General features: G+C 42.6%; 1 protein-coding gene across 6 annotated transcripts; it reads right to left on the reverse strand.

Annotated features, from left to right (window-relative positions):
* Positions 1-969: 969 nt before the first annotated feature.
* On the reverse strand, positions 970-16,948 carry LOC122181044 (influenza virus NS1A binding protein). 6 transcript variants are annotated; one of them, XM_042873184.1, is made up of 16 exons: positions 16,737-16,948; positions 14,553-14,898; positions 11,834-12,075; positions 10,484-10,610; positions 9,523-9,692; positions 9,368-9,443; positions 8,503-8,676; positions 7,974-8,099; positions 6,481-6,588; positions 4,804-4,930; positions 4,100-4,324; positions 3,840-3,961; positions 3,542-3,668; positions 3,324-3,455; positions 2,832-3,005; positions 970-2,413 (listed from the first exon to the last, which is right to left on the reverse strand). In XM_042873184.1, the coding sequence occupies exons 4-16, from the start codon at positions 10,592-10,594 to the stop codon at positions 2,160-2,162; spliced, it is 1,926 nt and encodes a 641-aa protein (XP_042729118.1). In that variant the 5' UTR covers positions 10,595-10,610; positions 11,834-12,075; positions 14,553-14,898; positions 16,737-16,948; the 3' UTR covers positions 970-2,159. The 6 variants fall into 6 exon arrangements, with proteins under 6 accessions (XP_042729118.1, XP_042729119.1, XP_042729120.1 ...); XM_042873185.1 differs by lacking the exon at positions 16,737-16,948 and adding an exon at positions 15,105-15,292; XM_042873186.1 differs by lacking the exon at positions 14,553-14,898 and having other exon boundaries at positions 10,484-10,606.
* Positions 16,949-24,872: the final 7,924 nt, after the last annotated feature.

Consider the following 24,872-nt stretch of genomic DNA (forward strand, 5'->3'; position numbering starts at 1 on the left):
ATGACAGCATTGCTTTCATCAACTCCGTTCTCACTCTGCCTAACTCCCTGGAGAGCAATCTAGTGCAGTTCTCCTCCTTAACTGAAGTGAAGCTTATGGCCTCTAAAAGTTATTCATTTTGGGGGATATTTTCACTGAAATTGTTGTCCCATAGCTGTCTAAGTTGCTTTCCTGATAGTTTGTACCACACAAGTAGGAAACTAGAGCCACTTAAGCACACTGTATTTGCTTTGCTTAACCAAGGAGGAGGGCTCACAGCTCTGATAAACTTTGGAGGAAGACTGATCACCACAACTACTTTGGATTTCTCATGCAGACTCTCCTTGTTAGAATACACTCCGTTTTAGAGCTTGGGATAACAATAATTCTCTTCAGTTTCTCTGCTTCACTAAATAGCCTTAGCATTCTACTAACATGTTCTGGGGTGTGAAACAGAAGGACTGTAGCTGAAGCCTGTTCCTAGTAGTACTTGTAGCCTTGTAGAGATGCGAGTCAAAGCAGTAAATTCAGAATGCAGTGCCACCATAAGCATCCATGCATCCAAAGCACCACAGGCTTTATTTCCCACAAGCTACTTGACTGATACTTTGGAACACGCCTAAAGTGCAGAATTTCTTACAACGCTGCAGTTGTGGGGCTGATTTCTCACCTCAGCTCCTGTTACATCACCTCACTTCCATTTACACAGAACACAAAGCAGCAGTTTTCTTGAGTTGAGCAGCAGCTGGACGTAGCAAAGAGGCAGCTGGCAGCTGCTGCAGCTCCCTGGGACAAGCACAGTGGTTCTCCTTAAGCCAGGTGCGAGTACCATCAGCATGGTGGGAGGCACGTGGAGGCCCTCACCCTTGTGGTTCCCTCAGTCCATGGCTCAGTTACAGGTGCTACACACAGGGACACCTGAACTTCTGCTTTAATTAGGGACAGTTTATAGCACTAAAGAACAGAACACAAAGACACCACACACAACCCTGTGGTGCAAGGATTTCCCAAAAGGTACCTTTAATGTGTTTGCATCATCAGCAAGCCGTAAGTGATGCTTCTGGCACTTGGAGTTAGATGTGCAGCAACTACTCATTTAGACACATTTAGTCTTCCAAGCCAACGCATTATCTGTATGAACAGAAGAAATGAACTAAACATAGTACTATGAGCACATAACTTGATGTGTCCTACCAGAGTTTAAATTTGTAATATTAGAAAAAAAAGACAGTTACTAAACAGATCAGATGAATACATTTTCATTGCCAACTCAGAAATAGTTTAAAAACCATGAGAAAAACCCCACACTTAAAGTTTGTTTTACAAATGTTAGGTCAACCATAGTAACAAAACTGCTGTACAGAAATCACCCTCTGCATTTTTGTCAAAGTATTTGGAGCCAAAATAAGCTTCCCATACTGGAAAGTCAGAGCTACATCACGTTCAGAAACTCCATTCCCATCTCACCAAAGTTCTGCATGCTAAGTTGCAATGCTGTAGCAGAGGCAAAAGCTCAGAAGCTCACGTACAGAGGTAAATCAGTCGTTGCACTTATTCACTGTGAAGTCCAAGGCTGCCTCCTTGCTTCAATAACTTTATCTGCCATTTTTATTTCAACAGATAAAACGCTCTGCTGAGTATATAAAAACTGTTATAAAAAGACAATCATAAAAGACAAGGTAGTAGCAGGCATATATTTTTTTTAATTAAAAAAAAAAAAAAAAAAAACCCAAACATTGTATCTGTTTAAATAAGGCTTGTTACAGATTGTTTCAGTTACTGAAGAGAAACAAGGCCCGATGAGAAAACTATTCCCCAGTCCTTGCACTTCCTGCCTCAGGAACACGCTGCGAGAAAAGAAAGTTGCTTCATGTGCAAAGTGACAAAAACAAACGCTGGAGGAAGCTCCTGAAATGACAGGCCCAGTCAGGGTTCTCTTGCAGTATCTTCAAAGTCTTTTAAAAAAAACTAAAATGAAGTTCTAAAATATACCAGAAACCCCTTCATCTCAATATTTTTCCCAAAACAAATATGTACAGCACATTAATATGCAATATGCAAAAGCTCTGTGTTGCTGTTGGCAACATCTACGCCCTCCCCAGCCCTATTCACACGTGTACCTCTACTAAAACACAATTAGATCACTAAGCCTGTTAGTTTAAAATGGGAATTTAATTCACTTAAAACTTGTAAATTTTTGTGTAGGGGCTCCATTCATTTGATTCTGGGTTGTAGACTTCAACTGTGTTCAGGAATTCATTGCCATCAAATCCCCCAACTGCATAAATAGTGTTTGCAACTGTTGTAATCCCAGCATTGCTTCTTGGAGTGGTCATATTTCCCATCATCTTCCACTCATTTTTAGCAGGGTCATACATCTCCATGCAGCTCACTGCATGAGAGCCATCAAATCCTCCTCCAACAAAAAGTTTTCCTGTCCAAAGGAGACAAAAATGGGAGTTTTAAGCATCCTCTACATTTCCAACCACAGCCTCCCTTTTTCAAGGGGGATCACACCACAATGAAAGAGCTTGAGGTTTCCTGTCAGAAACCTTCACTTGTTCGAGCTCTGAAGTCATGGCACTGGTCAGCCAGGTTATCCTGTTCGTTAGAGCTGATTTCTCTGAAATAATTTCCAGTGCCTAATTTCAAACAGTCACAGTCTGGAAGCTGCAGTGTGATAACTTGAAAGGAAAGGGCAGAGCTGATGCTCCTAAAATAAATATATAAACATTTATTTTTATGGTCACAGTTTTTAATTCATTAAAGGCACAGCCAAGTTCTTTCTATCATGTTTCCTCAAAGGCAAATTCAGGAAGCAAATGAGGTTGCTTAAGCCCATGTGCGCTTACCGTCATGCACAGCCACTCCAGCTCCCCTCCGAGCCACGTTCATGGGTGCCATCAGGGTCCAGGTGTTGTTCTCAGGATTGTAGCGCTCCACGCTGCTTAAGCAGTTCCACGACTCCGCCCCACCAATGATGTACAGGTGGCCCCCCAGCTCACACACCGCAGACTGATGTCTCCCTGCAAGCAAATGCCAGAAGGTAAAGCTCAGCACAGAGGCCCTGCACTAACAGCACACCATAACAAAAAAACCTGTAAATTTCAGCTGCTTTGAATCTACAGTCTCCTTCCCCTCCCTCCCCAGGGAGGTGTTAAACACATCCAGGCCTGGTGACTCAACAACCATATGGATGTGGTGCTCAGGGCCGCAATTTAGCGGAGGGCTGTTAGAGTTGGGGTAGTGTGGTCAGGTTGTGGTTAGACTTGATGATCTTTAAGGCTTTTTCCAACCTGAGGAATTCCATGATTCTACAATTCTCATCTGCACGGTAAACTTACGGATATTGAGGGGGGCACAGCTTGTCCAGGATTTTGTTATGGGATCAAACACATCACAGTTCTTAAGTCCCTTTTGGCCATAAGGATCTGAACCACCAACAATGTACAATCTTCCATTCAGGGCACACACTCCTATTGGTAACAGGAAATAAGAGTAAGCAAGCTATTAAATTAATAAAGAAAAAACAAAAGCTGTTCATCAGCTGCAGATCGATTACCTGCATTGCAGCGATTGGTTCTCAGTTCTGGAACAGGAGTCCAGTCATCTATTTCTGGCTCATACATTTCCCCGCAGCTCAAGTCATCCGAGTGACCGTTTGACCCACCCACAACATACAGCTGCCCCTAAATGGAAAACATGAATTCCCATTTCACTTACAAGTAGGCAACAATTCAACTCATTATCTCTACTCATCTTGTGAACACAATCAACTTTTGTTACCATTTTATGAAGCTTGCAATATTTGTCCCACATACATTTACATAGTCTCAACATTTCACCTCATCTCCACACACCATTAAAACGGCCATCTGGAACCGAGCTCTGGGTGTTCTCATAGGTGCGATGAACGTCCATGCGTCCTTCTGTGGATCATAGCATTCCACTGTACGCAAACACTCCTCTCTGTTGTAGCCACCTAACAGAAAAGGCAAAACATTAAATGGTACTAAATTTCCAAAGATTAATTGCTTCACTTGTTTACTGAGCCCCCCCCAGATCAAGCAAGTTTATTATTGTTACTATTATATAAAAGAACGGTTAGTGTTTATTTTACCTGCAGCAATTAGCTTGCCATTAAGCTCAGCTGTGCCCAACCCTGACCGAGCATACTGCATGGGAGACATGGGCTTCTCTATTACATCGTCTGGCTGCAGCTCAAAACTCAGACTCTTCAGCAGGCGTGGCGTGCTTGTGGGAGAGCTGTGAGGGCTGCTACGGCCGTGCAGGAAGATCACACACAGAACACTGTCCAGAACTGCCAGACACAGGTACGTGTTGCCTACAGCAAAGAGAACAGAAAGGAAGACCAGACTGCCAGTTAGGTCCTTTTGGCCATGCCTCTCTCCTAAGTGTAAAGAGCCTTTCGTACTATTTTTTATGGTTATTAGTTTCAAGTGTTAGCCTGGTTACTGAAAAACACTGTGTGCTACTAACACATACAACAGTAATCTAAAGTAATGGCAGGAGTCTCCTCCAATGCACAGCAAATAGCTCTGCTAATTAACCAGACTGCCCACCTCCTCAGGACTTTCTGGGTCAAGTGTACACACTAGAAGATTCCAGATGCCCCTTGATATGTAACCAAAATTCAGGCCCCAGTTATATTAGAAATGGCCCACACACTACTGGGCAGATTACTCGATTCAAATCATCGGCAAGAACAAACACCTTCACAGACGTGGAATCCCTGCAGACTGGAAGGGAGCCAGGTACATAATGCATCCCTTAGACAACCTCCCCACTTCCTCTGATACTCACTTGAAGTTTTTTCTGAAGCAATGATCTTCCATTCATGCTTAGGACTGTGCACAGTAGCATTTGGAGAAAGACTTCCAGAGGAGCTGCTACTTATCTGCTTGTGATCATTCTCACGTGGTGGCTTCTTCTGCAAAATCAAAAGGCAGCTACAGAAACCTAGCCAGAGACTGCACCTCCTTCTACCTTCTCCTCTCTCAGCTAATGCAGAACGATTCAAGAGGACACCTTGCTTGCACCTTTGTACTCCCACTGTGCAACCAGAAATCACTGCTAATTCCTAGACAATATGCATCACTAGCAAGAATTTCAAACCAAAAGGAAAATCCACTTCAATCTGAGACAAGTGACTTACAAACTCGAAAACCCTGTATCTGGAAATTAATTGTATAAAGCTATTTGGAAGAGATTATTAACTACCCTCTTCATTCCATGGAGACAAATTAACTTATTTCTGCTCTGTGTTCAGATTGGCTTTCTGGTTTTTAACCCCTTGATACTTCCCACCGAGAGATTTCTGCCTCCTTTTCTTCTTCAATAAATTTGTACTGTGATTTATCAAGAAAAGACAAACTTTCTCATTTCAGACTACGCTGCACAGTTAGCTGGACTGTTCAGACTTTTTCTAAATTGTGAAAACCAAACACAGAAGTTAAAATTCTTGCCTGTTCTGTTTAGGAACAAAGATTATATAACCTCAGTATCGAAGTTTCTGGTGCCCCTGCAGCTCCTTGCAGTCTTACTTCTATAGAAACTGTCACAAAATTTCCAGACTACACCACTCATGACAACCATGCAGTACAGTTTAACAGCTGTATTTGGCTCAACATGAAAAGCAATTTGCTTGTGGATGGTCTGCTTCTTCTGAATCTTCATTCAATTAAAACTTTGTTCTCTTTTCCTTAAGCTGCCTTAACAGCCACAGAAGTTATAACACCTGTAACTCAAATTTTATCATCAGTTTTTCCCACACTCACTGCCTGTGGGTTTTTCACATTCTCTTGGCTGCCCACGTTTCTAAAAAGCTGGATTCCAGTTTCTGAAATACCGAGTTCTTGTTATAAAAAGGATTTTGTAAAAAGGACTCTTCTCAAAAAGCATGACACTGATTTGTACACAAAGCATCATCTCTCTCTTGATCAGAAACCATTTCCTGCTGCTTTTCAAAATTTCTCTTGCATGTTATCAGTACAGATGAACAGAAGACACAGATGCTGGCAGCTCAACTATTAGAATTTATGTCTGGAATATTTTTCGGTGCTGAGATTTTAAGATGCATCTCATTCTTGTGAGCAGGAAAACTGCATGTCATGCAGAGTTCTTTCAGTGTCCTGGAGATGATTTCCTAGACATCCCTACTAAGCTGCAACTAATCTGCTACAGATTTTTTTTCCCTACCTTTTTTTCCTCCTAACAGCCTAAGGCCTATTTCAAAGTGAAACTATCAAACCTAAAGCACTCTTTTGCACAGGCTCACTTTGAGTCAGTCTGATGGAAACCGATGGATACCCAGCAACAGAGTCTAAATATTTGCTTTCAAGCCTTCTTGATCTAGATACACTTTCTTGTCCTGTATTTCACCATGACAGTTACTTCTTCTGCTACAGTACACAAGACTTCAGGCTGCTGTGAACTGTTCCAGTCTATCTGGCGTTACCTCAGTCTGTCTGCAATTTGTACCTGCACAAACTGAATGTGGTCATCATCACTGCCATACACCTCAGCCTGTCCATCTAGCAGATTTCCATCAAGCAGCTTGTGATCAGCTGAGTAGTACAGTGTTTGAACCTGCAAAAACAACAACAGATTACCCATTGGCTTCCGCTCCTGCTGCCACGTGGCTACAGGCAGATTAACAAAAGGCAGTCGCCAGCATACTTCTTGTCATCTCATCTCAATCTAGCAGAATGACAAAACTAAAAGGAAGCAGATGTCATGGCAGCAATCATCAAACATTCGATGAAGGTTCCTTACTTTTTCAGCTTGAAAGAAATCTTCTGTCTCCAAGGACTTCTATTGAGTTTTCCAGCACAGAAACATTAGACAAGCGAGAAGTACATTAATTTGCAGATTTCAGATTTACATAAATTCACAGTCTCATGCAAGTATCTGTTATCCCCACAAACAAGTTTTCTGCTTTGAAAAATACACATATTTATCTTGACCAAAAGAAATTAAGAAAAGCCAACAATGGACTCTTAAAAGAAAGGAATGGGGATGAGGGGAGACAACACAAATTTAAGCAGAGGAGGAAACTGCTATCCACATCTAAACATCAGATGCAATTGTTTCAGTGAAATGCATCCGAATTTCAACACGAGCAAAGCTTAAAAAGAGTTATTCCCAGAGGAAATGTACACTGAGAATATGACAGCATCAACATCTACTTTTGCCTATACAAACGTTTCTCAAGGTTTATTGTGCCTGTAGAACAAACTGGGAAAATTTTGATGTTTCATGGATATTTCTGAAGTCCTTTTTTTTTTTTTTTTCCAGCCAATTAGAAATTTGGATTCCCCACTAATTTTTACATTAACAACTGTCTGGGCTACATCTTCTATTAGTATTCATGAGCAAAGCCATTTAATAACACAAAACTTTTAAAATAATGTATCCTGTAAATGAGTAAGTAAACACCATTAAATCATCATCATCGTTCTCTGCCCACAGTGGATTTTCTTAGGAGAACTGGGGCAGGACTGCTGCTTCTGTACGTGTCAATACACTTGAGGGTTCTTCTTGATTCTTCAGCCTTGGTATCCTAGTTTTGTTAATAAACCTATGGGGAGATAAATCAATGGGGAGGAACAACCATTAGAAGCTTTTACCTACTTTTTATTTACAAGCAAAACCTGCAAAGGAAAGCATCAAGACCTACAGCACGTTTCAGTACCACCTCCCCAGCTCTAAAGCAAGATACTTGCAACTTATTTGGGTACTATACAGCACACAGCGAGCAAAAAACAAAAGCAGAAGACCAGACTGAACAGTTCATTCAGCTCACCTGAATACCCCCCCAGTTTCTCAGCTTAGGGGTACCTACAGTAAAATTTAAATTCTTGAGGGTCATAGTTTAAAAAAATGGAAAGAAAAAAAAAGAAAAAAAGGGATCATCCTTTATAATAATTAAAAAAAAAAAAAAAGTGTTTAGCCCCATTTTCTTAAAGACTAACCTCTTCCATCAGATCTTCCAGGCTGTCTCCATTTTCCCAGATGCTGCGCTGTACCCAGTTGATTACCTTTGTGTACAATTTGCCATTGCTGGGTAGGCCAACATTGTCTTCAAGCATTACTTCAAGCTTTAAATAGAAGAGGAAAGCATTACTGGATGATTTGCTCTACAGGTTTTATCCTAGCATACCATACTTTACATTGTGAGAGTAACTCTCACTGTACTGCAGAGCTATAAGACAGCTGGAGCTCTCAGACTGTGCAGCAAAAACTCTGAAGTACATTTAAGTACAGCTGCAGTTATCACTTATGTTAAAGCAGGATGCATGTACTCTCTGCAGTTAAGCGTGAATATTAATACAGGCAGAATGCTTATATTGTTGGTAAAACTCATCATGCTGTGGCCTCCTAACTAGAAGTAGAAAAATTAAATAATAGCTCCTTGGAAAACTTTTTGGAAAGCTGATCTGAAAATTCCTTCCCATTGCCCAGAATCCCACAATATAACTATGTCTACAAACTTCAGCTAACCTTTAACCGTGGAAGCTTGAGGAATTCCTCCTGTTCTGAAATCTGCAGAAGATGTTCCTGAATGTAGCCATCAATTTTGCTCAACAAGCGCGAGTCTCCCATGCAGCTTACAAAGTTTCGGTAAGAGATGCAGCTCTGAACATCCATCTTGGAGAGCAAGTAGTCACCACAGACCTTTCAGAAACAACGCTACATCTTAGTTTGTGAGGTCTTGGTATGTATAAATTATCCACTCCTACATACAACAACTCACTTCTGACAGCAGAACAGTGACTGTCTGTTGCTATGCCCCCTGCGCTGGTTGCTGTAAATGAAGTGTCCCCTTCCATTAAAGCATATATTTACTTAAAAAAAAAAAGTCATATACACACAAAAGTTACTGACATGATATTCTGATCCCATCTTTTTCTACTATTCAGAACTTCTCTATCTATTCAAAACTGCCCATCTGCAATTGAGTGTAGACACAAATCCCAATTCTCTTGTTAAAATCCCCATTTGAAGCAAGAATGAGCATTTCTAAAGCCAAGCAGGAGCAACCTTAATGTTCAGCAACACCTTTTTTGCATACCAGAAACACTATGCCCCCCAAAACAACCACGCACTTCACTGCCTCCCACAAAGGGAGCCAGCTACAATTCATACACCATTTTACTTACACAAGCACACAAATAAAAACAGCTTCAGAGAGCCTTTGGCACAAAGATAAGAACACATGCTGACATCACTCAAACCAATACAAACAGAAGCTCATCCCCCCAGGCACTTTCTCCACAGTCCATTTTTCATCCCATTGACACCAAAAAGCCTAGCACTGCCTGCCTGAGAAACCATACAGGACATGTGGAACAGCTAGGAACTGTACCTGCTTTACTCTTTCCATCCTCAACTTCTTTGCTGCAGAATAAACGTCTTTCACCAGTTCTTTATCAGCTTTCAACCTATTGAAAGAAATATAACTTCACTACTTTGATTTTTCAAAATTCAAGTCTGTCCTCTCTAAATTCTCAGAATACTTACTGAGCAGTATAGGCATAATTCAGCAGAACTTCAACAGCATCTGGATTGAGATCATCAAATTTGACATGAGAAATTCCATGAGAATCACTATCACTATTGAAGATTTCAAACAGGTAGGGACTGCAGCACGCTAGCACAGCTCTGTGCGCCAGCATCTCATGCCCACACACCTTTAAAATACAAATAAGAACTGTAAGAGTTCTTCTAAACACATCCCTATTATAGCAGCATAAGGGCTTACCCAAATGAATAGCACAGTTCAATTACTTTGTATTTTACTTCAGAAGCAATAGTTTTCAGTTTACATCACCTGAGAAGAACACATTAGCATGGCACATTGCTCCTCTCAAAGTAGTACCTGAACTCTATTTTTTTAACATGGATTTTTGAGGAAAAATTATTGCTGTGGTTTAACCCTCCCAGCCACCCAGCACTACCCAGCAGTTGGCTCACCATCCCTCCACCAGTGGGAGAGGAGAGAATCAGAAAAGGAAAGGAAGAACCTGTGGGTTAAGATATGAGCTATCTCATAGAGAGAAAGGAGAGAAATAACAGCAATAACATAAATACATTTACAAAACAAGCAAAGCACAAGCAATTGCTCAGCACCAGCCAAGCACACCCAGCAGTCCTCACTCCGCTCAACCAACTCCCTTCAGTTTCACAGTTTTCCAGGCAATGCCATGTGGTACAGAAGATCCCCATGGGCAGCTTAGAGCAGCTGTCCTGGTCCCACCCCCTCCCAGCCCCTCACTGGCAGTGCAGGACAAGCTGAAACATCCTTGGCTCTGCACAGCACTGCTCGGCAACAACTCAACATCAGTGTGTTATCAACACTGCTCTTCTCCAAAAGCCAAAACAGAGCATCACAGCTGATACTACATCCCAGCACAAACATATGGCTTTACGTGCTGTAAAGAATAAAGAAACACAACCACCGTTCTGAAGAGAAAAGAATTACCTGGAGTCGGACATCACAGAACTGACCGCTCTTACGTAAGGCATTTAGTTTGGCAACAGATGACTCGATGAAATTTTCATCTTCAAACATCAGATATCCATTAGGAATCATTTTGGCGTTGGTCTGGCTGAAAACAGAATGTGTGTCATTTACAGATATAACATTTTGCTTTACTTACAGAAGTACAGACTGTTTTTGACACTGGACATTGGCCATAACTGTTTCAAAGCTGCCTCTTCCTCAAAACACAAACTCTAAGAGTTCTACCGCTGCAGGGTGTGCTGACAACAATTCTCTGGACTGACCAGATCGATGATTTTTCAGAGTGAGACGAGCCATAACTTTTTAAAATAAAGTAGGATAAATAACCAAAAGGTAGTGCACATCACTTCAGCAGGTAACAGCTCCAAAACCAGGTGCTGTGAAAGACCTGTGGATCACAAAAACAGCTTTATGGCCCTCTGTAAAGACCAAATCATTGCCACTGGCACAAGGCGTTGTATCAGCCAGCTTCACATTTGCACAGACCTGAAGAGCAGCTACAATGAAAACTAAGAACTGAGAATTTAAGTTAACAAGGGAAGCAGAACAGCTACAGAAAAAAACACGTCTCAAATTTTGTTTAAATTTTGAGAGTAACAACTTAAGTATTTAACCATAAGAGTAGCTGAAAATTATGAAAGAACATCAGCACCAATAAAACCACCATAAATCTAAGTCACTGTGAAGCCAAAGTAACTTCCCAGAGCATCTCGCCCGTACACAAAGGTGCCACCACAAACACACAGGGTCAAAATCGGAAAAATAACTTCAGAAAACCAACTTTTGAATTTGAAAGCTGTTTCATTATCATTTAATTAATTTTCATTTTGTCAAGTACTTTAGGAAAAGTCCACTTTGCAAACAGGAAGCTAATTAAGAATACTAAAAAAAAAAAGCCTGAGATGGCATGCTGAATTTGTCTCTCTCGAATCTGAGTTGCCAATGTTTGCAGAAGAAGGATTTCCTGAGCAGTTTTAGAGGAAAGAGTTCATGGGATGCTACTAACACTATCGGCAATGACCTGCATTTCCATTTGAAGTTTAAGAGAAGCCACCTCTGACAAAATTTAAGTGCCACAAATAGCAAGGCCTACACAAGTAACTGCAGCTTGAATCCACTTGTTTTCACCTCACTGACTACAGAAAGTATTTTACCCAATCTGACAACAGTCCCAGAATTGTTTCAGTTTGCAGACATTTTCAACTGTCGTGCTTTGTTGAACGCAAACAAAAATAAAAGTGACATCAAGTTTTTAGTCACAGAATTTCAGCAAAACTCTGAGGATCACAGCTAACAGTAGTAACTTACCTAGCAAATATATGACTGTAAATTTGCAACTGGGAAATCTTACAATATTTCAGTGGTATCCCTGTGGTTAAACAGAGCACTTCAATATCTTCTAATAGGAAAGATATTTATTTAAACGCAAAAGCAAACTTGTTGTTGCAGCTGCAATATGGATTCCAAAACTACCAGGCTTGAAGATGATGTAATCAAGTCCTTAAAAGCTATAGACATGAATTTCTTCTGTGATAATCGTGCATCGTAATCTGCAATAAAGGAGAAGTTATCAAGTAAGGACAAATCACAACACAGCTGTATACCGTCAGGTCAAACTTCAGGTCTCCTGAAGAATTTCCTCAGCTCCGCTCAACCCAGATTTCCATTACAAAGGTGAGACAACCTATAGAATCCATACCCACAGCATGTCTACCTGCCCAATGGGAGGTGAACTGTACTCTTCTGTGTATCCATAGAGAGACAAGCCTAACTTCAGTGCTTTCTGTACCTAGACATTAGTGCTTCCTTACACAAGTAGACAATCCCTATGTAACACAACAAGAACTATTACATAAAAAAAAAAAAAAAGCCACTCCATATGCCTCCTATCTTTTTCTTTTCCCGTAACTCATCTACTTGTATCCTTCTCCTAAATGCCTAAAATGGGCTGAAGATGGACTACAGACATGTCTGAAGCAACAGGGAATGTCTCCAGTCCTGGGCACTTCCAAACAAAACATGCAAAAGTCAGAGCTGGACGCTCTTTCTGACAACCACTCGGCTAACAAGTCTCTTCACTGCCCGAAGACAAGCAGCGGAGCCACAGGCGCTGCATCCTGGGCCAGGCTGCTGCGGTGCTGCATGTGGGCAAGTCGTTTACACTGGGCTTTTCAGGGAGGGGAGGAGAGGAGGAGCAGCAGCGGGGAGGGAGCAGGCAGCAAATGCCCACTCTGGAACTTTCCATGACCCCGCTGCTGCCTCAGGAAAGTATCAACCTCTCCACCGCCTGCGTTCCAAAACCATCTTTGCAGCAACAGATTAAATGTGGCATTCGGAATCACGTTGCTGAAAACGGGCACAGCTCTTTCCATCTCGGAAACAAGGCCAAGACACCCGCGCTACCGGCAGCACAGCAGCGCACCGCCTGCTCCAGGGGGCGGCCGGGAGCCGCAGCCACACAGCCTCCGAGCAGCTCGGCAGCAGCTCAGCTGCCAGCCGAGGCCGGCGGGGCCACCAGCAGCCCCGCGCACAAAAGTTACACCTGGCCGCTGGAGAAGGCAGAAGCGCACCAAGGAGAGCTGCTCTGTGACGGCAGTGATACCACTAGTATAGTACCAACTATTATTCAACACCAACTGTTTGGAAGTCAGCATTTCTCCCTTGTTGGCAAAACAGGTACAGCTCAGTTCCTAAAGCAAAACATTTCATTTCCTAAAAACAAAGCCAACAGCCTGGCCTACGTGCTTCCCTGGAAGATTCCCCTTATTTGAAACATAGTATTGGTAAAAAAAATGCAGTTAGGACACAAGAGTTACAATGAATTAGCTTAAGTGCAGACTTTCAGCCGCTCAGGACAGTTAGAGCAGAGATCCCTGACTTCCCAACTCCAGATGCCGTGCAGCTGCAGGAGCCTAGCAGTACTGCAGCTGGGCAGGGGGTACCTGGGGTACCAGCTGAACCCAGCCCCTGTCCCCCACAGCTCTCAGCCAGGGCTCTCAGTTGAGCTCAGCCACTCACTCACCCATCTGAGGTCTCCAGCTACCAACAGCAAATGACACATAGTGCTGCCACATCCAGACAAGCGTTCCCCTGCTCGACATTCATTGGAATTGCTGTTAATTACCTAACAAACCTTTGGGAAGATTTCAATCTGCAACCATACGAATAACTTCAATAAAATGCCTGCACCACCACTGTTCCATGCAGCAGTCTCAGGCCCACACTGGCCCAAAGGCAAGCTGGGCTCAGGACAGCCCTCTGCAAATAGCTCTGCAGTTCCAGACCCCACCGTCAGTGCCAAGGAATCCCAACACCCCAGCTATCTCAGTACTACTACAAAACTTCAAGACTGTGGAGTGTGCAAACCGTGGCTAACGTAATTACTCAAAACCCACAGTAACAAATACGCTTACCATAGGATGGCTTGGATTGGAAGGAAGCTCGAGGATCAAGCTCCACCCCTGGCTGCAGGTTTATGTTACTTGTGCTGTCTCAGCACACTACTGCTACAACAATGGTTTCAATGAGATGGAATTCAGCAAGGAGGCAGCATTTCCTGCCTTAAAGTAATGTGAATAAAATTTCTTCCAACAGTTATTTTAAAAAACTAAATAACTCTGTCACTCGCAACTTTTCTGATCACTGTTTACACTCTTTTCCAGCTCCCCATCCAGGACTGCCACTAGAACTACCAGCAGCTTTGGATTCCTTTTTGTAATTTTCCAAGGCTTTATTTGTTAAATCAAGTGCAATAATTAGAGGTCACTGTAAACTATGCACACATGAAGCCTGACACCCCTGAAATGATTACTTTTTGAGCTCCACCAAAAAAACCCACAAAAATTAAAATATTTTAAAGCTACAGGATCAGCATTCCAGAATGGGAACTTCCATTTGAGAAAAGGCCTTGTCTCCAGCAAATGTCTCCTGCACTTATTTTTAAACCAAAGCAAAGAGGAGCAATGCAAATGCTGGGTTGCTTCCTGCTACAGTTCCAGCACCACAGAAGAGCCTAGCACCCACATACCTGCACCTCACTTGGCAGAGCTCCCTTGCAGCCCAATATTTGCTTCCAAACACTCCGCCTGCGCACTGAGGCTCTCACATCTGGGGTGAATCTTTTGGAGGATTCACAGTTCATAGATAAATTCTTCATGATAAATCCACTGCTCTAAACTAACTTTTAAACTCATCTTTATTAAAGCAGGTTCCCTAGAGCAGGTTGCACAGGAAAGTGTATGGGCAGGTCTTGAATATCTCCAGAGAAGGAGACTCCACCACCCCCAGGGCAGCCTGTTCCAGTGCTCTGTCACCTTCACAGGAAATCAGTTCTTTTTATCCTTCGCTGACCATGCTATCCTCTTACATGCATCCTGCAATGCAAATATATTGAAATATTATTAGCTCAGGTAGCTATAAGAGCAAACAGAAGTCAAAATTAAGAAAATTCACATTGTTAACTGCGCTGAAAACAAAGGATTCCCTCATCCAAGGTGAGTTTTTTTGTTGTTTTGTTTTTAAACTGTTACATCACAGCAGAAGACATTTCAACATTAACATAAAATCTCAACCCACAAACCTGCTGCACTGCGACCGCTGTTGAATTTCTGCAAGGCCCTCCAAGGCCAGGACACTCCACCACACAGCCACTGGGGGAACAGAACAGTGCAGCACCAGGAGCACAGCCCCCAGCCCATTGCTTGGTGGTGGCTGTGCATGCCTTCTTCCCCCACTGAGCGCTCTGGTCTTTGCTACAACCCAGTGGGGCTTTCACTACTTCAGGTGAAAGGAAGAAAAAAAAAAAAAAAAAAAAAGAGTCAAAGCTATTGGTTTTTAACATTTGCCAATTAAAGGCACTACCTCTCCAACTTCACACCAAAACATTATTTTTTCAACTGATGCTTGGTGATAGAACGAGTGACAGCTTGGACACAGTGTAAGCACAATGGAACTCAGCACTGTAGCTGGTGTTCCTGAAAACTTCTTGCTCACCATGGCCCCTCTGGCTTTTCACAGCCTCATGCAGAAGAAACACGGGTCAGAGCTGCAGCACCTGCAGCTCACTCCTGTGTCAGAATGTAGATTCATGTGTGAGTCTGTATTTGGGTAAAATATTACAGACTAAGATGCATATCGACACCACTGAAGAGACTCAACTTCTTTACATCAGAGATGTCATTTAAGTTAGCACTAGTGGATGTTGTGTCAATTTTCCTTTGCACATTCGCTTTTTGGTTGATTTTCATTACAAATTTCGTATTGTCAGTAACTACAAGCTGTAACTGGAGATTCAGTTTGCTGCAAGTCAATCTAAGCAGTGTCCTCGTCACAGACCACCAATGGACAGAGGCACAAGGCATCGCCGGAAGTGGTGAAGGACCGAAGGAGGAGGTACGTTCTCCGAAGCAGGTACGTGTGTTTCACGTACAGTACAAGGAAATTCAGTTTTTGGGCCGTCTTTACGAGCGAGCAGTTTAAGGAGCTCCAAGTGCAGAAGCGTACGTCGGGAAGGCCTGGAAGCAGCATTTCCCGCAGCAGAGCCCCGCAGCAGCGCCTCTCCGCTCCAACGGCCGCGCAACGCCGCGCTCGCAGCCGGAGCCGCTCCCCGCTTCAGCCGCCAGTCCCGTGCTTCCAGCGCCGCAGCCACAGCCGGCCTCCAGTTCGAGGTACAGCCCTCCTACGCGGTGCCAACCCCGCGGCCTCTTCAAACCCGATCTTTCCGTTCCCCAACGCCTCCCTTCGCGCGGATTTCTCTCTTCCCCCGGCTCCCTCTCACTCCCCGATCACTTGTATGCAACCGGAAATCTTTTCCATCCGTCCGGAAGAGCCGGGGAACGACGCGTGCCGCCGCAGGCGGCCAGCAGCCCCGCAGCCCCACCGACCGGCGCCGCCGCCTCGCCCCGCGGCCGGACCGTGCTCCGCGGCGCCCTCCGGCGCCCCTCTCCCACCCGCCAAGTTGCGGCCGCCGGTCGCAGTGCGATTCGCCCCGCTCCACCTCGGCACGACCCTCAACTCCGGAACGTGAAAAAGGCGCGGAGAACGGCCCCAGAGAGCGGCGGGCAAGCGGGGGCGCGCGCTCCCTCGGCGACGGGAGGGAAGAGAAGAGGCCGCGCCACCGCCGCGCCCCGCGCCGGAACAAAGGGCCGCGCTCCCGGCCGCCGCCTGCCCGCCGCATGCTGGGCCTCCGCCACTCGCGGCCCACTGCCCCTACCTTCTGTCTCTCAGCGCGAACGATGCAGCTCATACTGGGAGCCTCCAGGCTGCAGGGGAAGCCGACGCTGAGAAGCAGCCCCAGTCCGCCGGGAACAGGCTGCTGGGGAGAGCGGGGCTGGGTGCTGGCGGGTGGTCGACTGAAGGGAGAGACGTCGTTGCGGGCGCGGCTCAGCCCGTAACCCGTAGCCCTCCGCCTGCAGCGCGGATGGGAGGCGGAGCTCCGCCGCGAAGCGAGGCGGGGCGGCATGGGGCGGCGGGCCTGCTGGCCTGCTGGCGGCAGGGCGGGAAGCCTCCACGCCGGAAACCTGCCCCTAAACTGCGCAGAGTCCGAGCGGACTGGGGGCGAGCCGGTCTGTAGCGATGAGCCCAGTCCTCCGCCGGTCTCGACTTTTAGTTGCGGTGGTGGAGAGATGTGCCCCTGTTCCTCTAGACGAATCCGAATTTTCCCGTTTAAAGCGGTTTTAAAACGTCACTATAATAAATGAGGGGTGTTTGAAGCCCCGTCTGTTTATTACGTGTTTGCGTGAGAGGTGGCGTGCTGGGTTTCTGATTCATGGCTGGAGCCACAGTGCTCTTGCGGTGTCACTGTAATCAAAACATGCAGGTGGATCTGGGTTGATCCTTGCTTATTTCCTGATTAAAAGCGCCGTGGTCATCTGGAAGGCGGGTGACTGTTTCGGCTTCTTATATCCCTGATGTATTTCCACCCCCTGCTCTTTTCAGTTCTTGAATTACAACCACAACTCAGTGCCTGCCTTCCTGCTCTTTGCTTTCTTTTTCAGTGAAGTATCTTATTAAGGACGTGCTAATCAAAGGCACTTGTGTAAAGCTGGGATAGAGAGGGAGGTGAAGACAAGATGTAAGTTCTATGATCAAATAACGCTGTCCTGGGGATGTTCCTTAGAATCTCAGTATTAATCAAAATGCTGTTACAGTATTCTCAGGAAAGAATTTGTCTTTATAATCACAATTAATTACCAGCTATCGCTAGTGATGTCAAAGAGCAAGTATGGCATCTTCTTTACAGCACAGAGTTAACAGATGGCTTTCTCCCCTTGGTTTCACAGGGGTCACTGTGACAAGGGATACACTTGGGCTTCTGAAGGTGTGGCTAAACTCTGAGCTCAGGCAGTGTCTTCTTGGGTCCACATGCAATTTGATCACCAAAACTCATTGCCGAAAAGATTGCTTTCTAATTAACATGAAATGAATTTCACTTAAAACATAAATTTTAACAAATAGGAAGCAAATAAGTTCATGTAACGAGACTCCCACACCAAATCTATAAATTACATCTCATCTAATCTCCATGAAATAAAGTTTTAATAAATAAGAAACAAATAAGTTTCATTAAAACACCATTATTACAGCTAAGATGTGGCTATATGTCCTGTGAAAACTTCTGTAACATGCAAATAAGTTTATTTCAATGTGTTTCCTTCCATATGAAGTTTGTGCTGAATGTTAAACAGTTATCATTCTTCCTACAAAAGAGAACAGTAAGTTGAGAAACAAGCTCTCCTCAGCTGTCACTTTTGTTCAAGGGAACAAAATCCCCATTTCAGAAAGACAAGGTATTGCTCTTCTGGTTTTCTAAATTGTTTCTTCTTTCATGTAAAGCCATCCAGTGGTAGAATTAACATTGCAGATACAAATATATTTTCTGCTTGAACTTTATCCAGGATCTTGGATATCAGGATCCAGGAGCGTGGCCGAAATTGTGTCTAGAAATCATCAGCAATTTTACGTGAATATCATAATCCTTTAAATGACCAATCCAAGGTGGCAGCTGCCCCATTCCCTTTGCTGCTGAACACATTAAAAACTGGTTGAGTTAAAACTTGACTGCTGGCAAGTACTGAAGTGTGTGAGATCACTATCTAGACGAAGTGCCTGGTTGAGAAAATTTAGGTACAATATGAGGGGACGGTGTTAGTAGCTGTGTCCATGCCTTTTACAAGCCAGTTTTCTATCGAGTCTCTGCTCATCCTTCTTAAGTGATGTAAAGAACTTTCCTTCTAAATTTCGTGAGACACTATAGTGACTTTCTTTGATTAGAGATAGTACTGTGTTGGATGGAAAACCAGACTCCCACACCAAGACTATAAATTACATCTCATCTAATCTCCATGAAATAAACAGAAGTCTTTTTAATAAATTAAATTTGATTAGGTCCATAGGAAACATGCAGAGGATTCTATCAGAGCCATTAGTTAAAGTCTTAAAAAAAAAAACAAAACATTTTTCTAACTGCCAGTTCTTGAAGGATCTAATCTCAAAAACATAGCCTTTAGGATGAAGTATCATGGGAGTTCCAGGCTGAAAATGTAGCTTGCATTCAGAAGATAACTACAATTTTTGAAAAATTATAGCTCTTGCACCTCTTTCAAGACGATTTGCACCATGCGGCTGCCAGCATGTGCATTCAGTGCATAGAGATACTGCTTTAATTTATGCTAGAAGTTATCTTTACTTGCTTGTGACAGGTTTAACAGTGTTTAACCAACAAGTAATACCAATCTGAAAGAATGGATGTGCGCATGTAAACCGTGTAATAGCGTGCACAAAGCAGTATCTGCCATACTACTGCCCTCTGGGAAAGCAAATAAAAATTGATTTGTAAATCTGATTCCCCCACAGTGGTGATGGACGTGTAAAGGAAACTTGCTTAAAGCCTGGTTCTTTGAACTATGTGTGTTCAGAAGACTGGCCAGGAACCATCCTTCAAAAAGTCCTCAGTTTATGGCTTTCCTGTAGAACTTGGATATTTGTTACTGGTTAAAATGAAATAAACTCTTACCTACTTTCTAGTTGTATAATGGTTGCTAGGTGGTGAAATTTGTAAATATGTTCTACTTGTCCAATATAAAAATGATGACTCGTTCCGTATACTTGCATTGTATGTCTTTCTTGGCTTCATAAGGGCAATATTTTCTTTGGCAGAAACATCCTGTTCAGAGTGTTGCACTAGAAGGCTGTAAAACTGTTTGCTTTTAAATTCTTTGTCTTCATGACCCTGCCAGCTTCTGGCTGTGAAGGCAAGTAAGATCTTTGTACTATTTATCATTAGTGTTGCTTTTACAAAATATGTTTGTGGACTTTACTGCAACATAGAATCATATCACAAAACAGCCTGGGTTGAAAAGGACCATGTGATCATCTGGTTCCAACCCCCTGCTATGTGCAGGGTTGCCAACCACCAGACCAGGCTGCCCAGAGCCACATCCAGCCTGGCCTTGAATGCCTGCAGGGATGGGGCATCCACAACCTCCTTGGGCAACATGTTCCAGTGCCTCACTACCCTCTGAGTGAAAAACTTCCTCCTAATATCCAACCTAAACCTCCCCTGTCTCAGTTTAAGACTATTCCCCCTTGTCCTATCACCATCCACCCTCACAAATAGCCGTTCTCCCTCCTGTTTGTCCGTTCACTTCAAGTACTGGAAGGCCACAATGAGGTCTCCCTGGAGACTTCTCTTGTCCAAGCTAAACAATCAAGCAACATGGTAGCTTCCAGTTAGCTTTTCCTTTTCCCTTTTCCCTTTCTTTCCCTTTTCCCTTTCTTTCCTTTTCCTTTCTTTTGCTTTTAATCACTTTTCAGAAACTGATTTGTACTAGCAGGCTTTTTTTTTTTTTTTTTTTTTTTTCAAGCAAAGCTTTTTTTTAGTGTTTCTGCATACTTGCAGAAAAACCTATTGCCCATATTTTTTTATTTTTGAAGTGATGCTAGCTTCTAAAAATAATGTGAATAAAATTGACTTAAAATCTGGACTCTGCATGTCTCCTTGAGAAGGAGAAGGCCAGCATTTCTGAGTTACTTTAACTCTGCTAATATGCATTAGCCACAATAATGCTATGAGAGACTTAATTTCAAAATAGCAGAAGAAATACACAGAATGTCCTTTATGTCCTGTGAAAGGAAAGCTATTCCCTTTTTAGATCATCCTGACAGGAAGGCAAAAGGTTAATGAGAGAAACTCCTTTCAGGCTTTTTTTTCCCAAGTGGACAGGAACAAGCCAAAGATGAGTGATATTTTTTCTTGATCAATAACAATGAATTAATCTTAAAAACTTGTATAATCTGTTCCCTCCATGGGATACAAAGAACACATAGCCGTGTCCTTGCTCTGTATTATGCTGCAGTTTGGCAGTGTCTGAATAAATAACATGCATGGACTTAGATCCTCTTTGATTTCATCCATGTGAGTTATGGCTTTTTGTTTAACGTTTGTCAAATGTTTCTTTTACAGGTAGGATTTGTTTCCAAAAACACTGATGAGTGCTACAACTGGCCTGCACTTGATCTTAGATTTTGATAGGGCTCAGTAATACTTTGATGGAAACAAATTGTCATTGAACCAAAGGTAGAGCTTAGTTGTCGGAATATGTTTTATTTCTTTTGTGAGTCATGATACTTTGCAATTCTGTTGTATTGTACGACCTCAGAACCGTATAGAAACAAATTTGGCAGCATAGAAATGCATGAGGAGACAGCTATTTTACACTTACGCTCTGCTTTCTTATTTGTTGTGGGTTTTTTTTGTTTTTTTTTTTTTGTTTTTTTTTTTTTCACAGATGAATGGGCTGCTTGAAGAGAGCTCTAATTTGCATGAGATCTGTGCAAGAACTGGCAACACTGACAAAAAGTGACTTCCCAACTCCTGAATCAGATGTTTTGTGTGACATCAGCAAGTGCAGTGTAGGGCTTATGTTGGATGCCTAGTACTCCCATTCTAGGGGTGATACAAAATGCCTGGCAGGGAGTCCTTATCTCCTCTGTTCTGTAGAGGCAGTAACTACCTGTGTCTTTAGCAGCTCTCTTCTCTCCCTGGAGCCTGGAAGAGGTCAGGACTCATGTTAGAGAACATGAGAGATGGGGATGTGTAAGGAATGCCATAAATTTTGGTGGTATAAGGATTTTATTATATTCTTTACTGCAGTAGGTACCTCTTCAGTGGTTGGGCTAAAAGGATAACTGAGGCAACTGAGATCCCTCTGCTCACATACTTCCTTTGAAAGCTGTACAAGTGACTATTCCCACTTTTTGTTTGTTAGTCTGGTAGCTTCCAATTGCATTGTTAATATGAGCAAATCTCTCACAGTTTTAATAGGAGATGTTCATATTTAATGTCTGCAGTGTGAGCTGTTTATACATAAGGATGTCATCACCATGAAAATTAAAAGACATGAGTAGTTCCATGTTTTTCCTTATTTTAATTGCCTTTTAATTTACTTGTATTTAAATTAAGGTTTCTCCTTAAAACTTAAAAAAAGGCAGTTCTCCTTAAACTTGAAAAAAAAAGCAGTCTGATTATTAAGATGAAATACTTTGGCCTTCATGTTAAGTTGTTATCATACGTGAAACGAAGAGTTTGCAACGTGCTGGTATCGTTCTTTTTCTCTTCTGTATAACTATTTAGAAAAGTACTGCCTTAAGGATATGAGTATCTCAGCATGACGTTGAGCAAGAAATATCCAGAAACAAGTTTGGCTAAAATTAAAAATTTGAGGTTTTTTAAATTCATCAGTGAAGGCTGCTGACCAAAAAAATCATTACCTGCAGGTATTGATATGGTATCGTTTTATACTTCCTAGCCCCTGCTTTGGAAATGAAATGTTGAGACTGGGAAACTGTATTCTTAGGGAAAGAATGGGTAACAGCAGGATGATAGCAAGAAGTCTGAGGAAGGAAATTAAAAAAGGAAACACTCTGAAACTTACCAGGATTTCTCAGATTCCAAATTGAAAAAGAGCAGACAAAGAAACAAACCGGAATGGAAGAAATAGTATTTGTAATTTTGTGATGTCTTTCCTTTTTCAGGTGTAGCCCATACAGCACTTCCCTTTACCATTTTCAACCTACAGGCTCAATTAATTTTCATCCTAAAATTCTTGTAATGAAGACTCTCTTAATGAATTTGACTTCACCAACCCTGACTCCTCCTTGACTTGGGACTTGCTTAGCTCATCTTTATCCAAAGTCATTTTATCTGTTCTCTCTTCACATTTCCAGGCACACTTGTAGGTTTGCTGCCTGAAAACCTTTTGTTAATTACTAAGCCTTTCATCACCTCTCAGTTCTGAACTCTCTGCCTGTTTGCTCCCAAGCTCACTGCTCTCCCCCTTACTCAGAATTTAGGTCAGAGAAGCAGTTGGTGAAGTGAGATTCTTCCTCAAACCCACAGGCAGATGCTTGCTATCCTATCTCAGATCACTCATATGCTATGCATGCAGCTGCTGCCATAGCTAGAGGAACATACTTGGCAGCCAAAAAACTATCCCTTGTAGATATGGAAGAAATGTCCATAGTTTGTATGGCAGAAGAAAGTCAGCTCTGCGAAGCAATGCTTAGCTTCTGCCTTCTCTCTGCTGTGGTACTGGCACCGCTGCGTGAGAAGCACGTGCATTGTGCATTTCAAGAACTACAGCAACTCCAATGTGCTTCTGACTGCAGTTTGTAGGCACGAGGTAAAGACAGGAAACAGACCTGTAGGATCCCCTGCACCCCACTTGTCTCCACATTTTGTGATGTTATGCACAGTGCTGCCATGTGATTTTTGGTAGATACTTCACTACCAGGATTATAGTTTTGGTGGTGGATGTACAGTATGGATGATATACAGAAAATGACCTACAGATGAAGAGAGATGAGCTGCAGCTGTAGTCTTTTCTGTTCAGGAGAATGTTAGAGGACGAGAGTACCATTTGTCACAAGAAGGGATACATTTCTTGCAGCACTCTCCAGGAGCGCATCCAAAACCTGCAACAAACAGTTCTGAGAGATATAATAAGACAAACATGTCAGGATGTACATCTGTTTGATGCAGACTGAAGAAGTCCTGCAAATTAGGGTTAAAAAGGGATAAAAATGAACATATTCTACAATCCTCTGTGATTATATTCATAATGACAAAAAGAGGTTATTTATGCGGATCTAGACCTGCTTCTAACAGAAAACAGGAATACGATAAACTTTCTTAATGTTACCAACATTGCTGTAGCTCTACAAATCCAGCTGAAGAAATGAATGGTTGGAAAGAGCAACCCTGTTGTTTTTTATCTCTGTTGCACGAAGGCAATTATTTGCTGGGGCATGCTGTAACAGAGAACACACAGGCTGAGGTACAACTTCTAGGGAGTTTTTTTTTATTTGAGTTCTTTTGGAGTTTGCAGGGAATGAACAGCTGGCTGACACTTCTTGCACTTTTATCACTACAGATGATGCATGAGGGTGTATGGTGTCAGGACAGTTGTACAGCATGCAGTGAAGCCCAATGTGTCACTAACTTGATATGTGAGAAGATCAGTAAAAGGCAGAGAGAGTGCCATAGCATAAAGTGGCTAGTTGTATTTTTTTTTTTTTTTGTTAACAGTGTTGCAAAATAAGTACAGAATAATAGAAGAAGAGGATGAATGCAGAACTGCTATTCACTAAATCCTTCAATGGGAAGGTCCAGGTGTTGAAACTAGTAAGCAGAGTTAAAACTCAGACTTAAGAAAGTACTTTTCTAGAAGTAGTGGACTGAATATCTGATATTTGTATCCACAAGAGATCTTCCAGGTAAATGATATCTGCAAATCTAAAATGGAATTAGACAAACTGATGAATGAATTTGCATTTCCTATTGACCGTGTAAGAGGTCTGATGACATTCCTTATATCCACTAGGTGAGTAAATCTAGCATTCAAATCAAAACTAGCATAGTTTTGAGCAGCACCGTGCTCAAGAGCATCTGAACAGAATACTATAGTTAAAAAAAAAAAAAAAAGAAAAAAAAAGAAAGATTAAAATTGTTGCAATTTTGGGCAACAAAATATAGCCAGGCAGAAATGTAACCATTTGAAATACCTGCTGAAGAAATCTTACTCTTTCATTTCTGGTATCAGACAGAATTTGTGCCTAAATGAGTCCACCAGCATTCCTGCTCTGGTACCCATAATATTTGGGAGGTGTGGAAGTGAGGGGCTTTGAGAGTCCTATGCAGAGAGTCCAGAGAAAGGTAGCTGCTGTACAAATGCATTCGACTGCTGTTGCCATATAATCCTTTTTTATCTCTCATGAAGATGCCTGCATTTAGACTAGGTGCAGCTTGGTGTTCTGCCATTTTTAATTGACCGCCTTATTTTCTTAAATT

The sequence above is a fragment of the Lagopus leucura genome, unplaced genomic scaffold (assembly GCF_019238085.1).
Source record: "Lagopus leucura isolate 7727_CA_CO unplaced genomic scaffold, USGS_WTPT01 Super-Scaffold_100009, whole genome shotgun sequence".
In the NCBI taxonomy this organism is placed as follows: domain Eukaryota; kingdom Metazoa; phylum Chordata; class Aves; order Galliformes; family Phasianidae; genus Lagopus; species Lagopus leucura.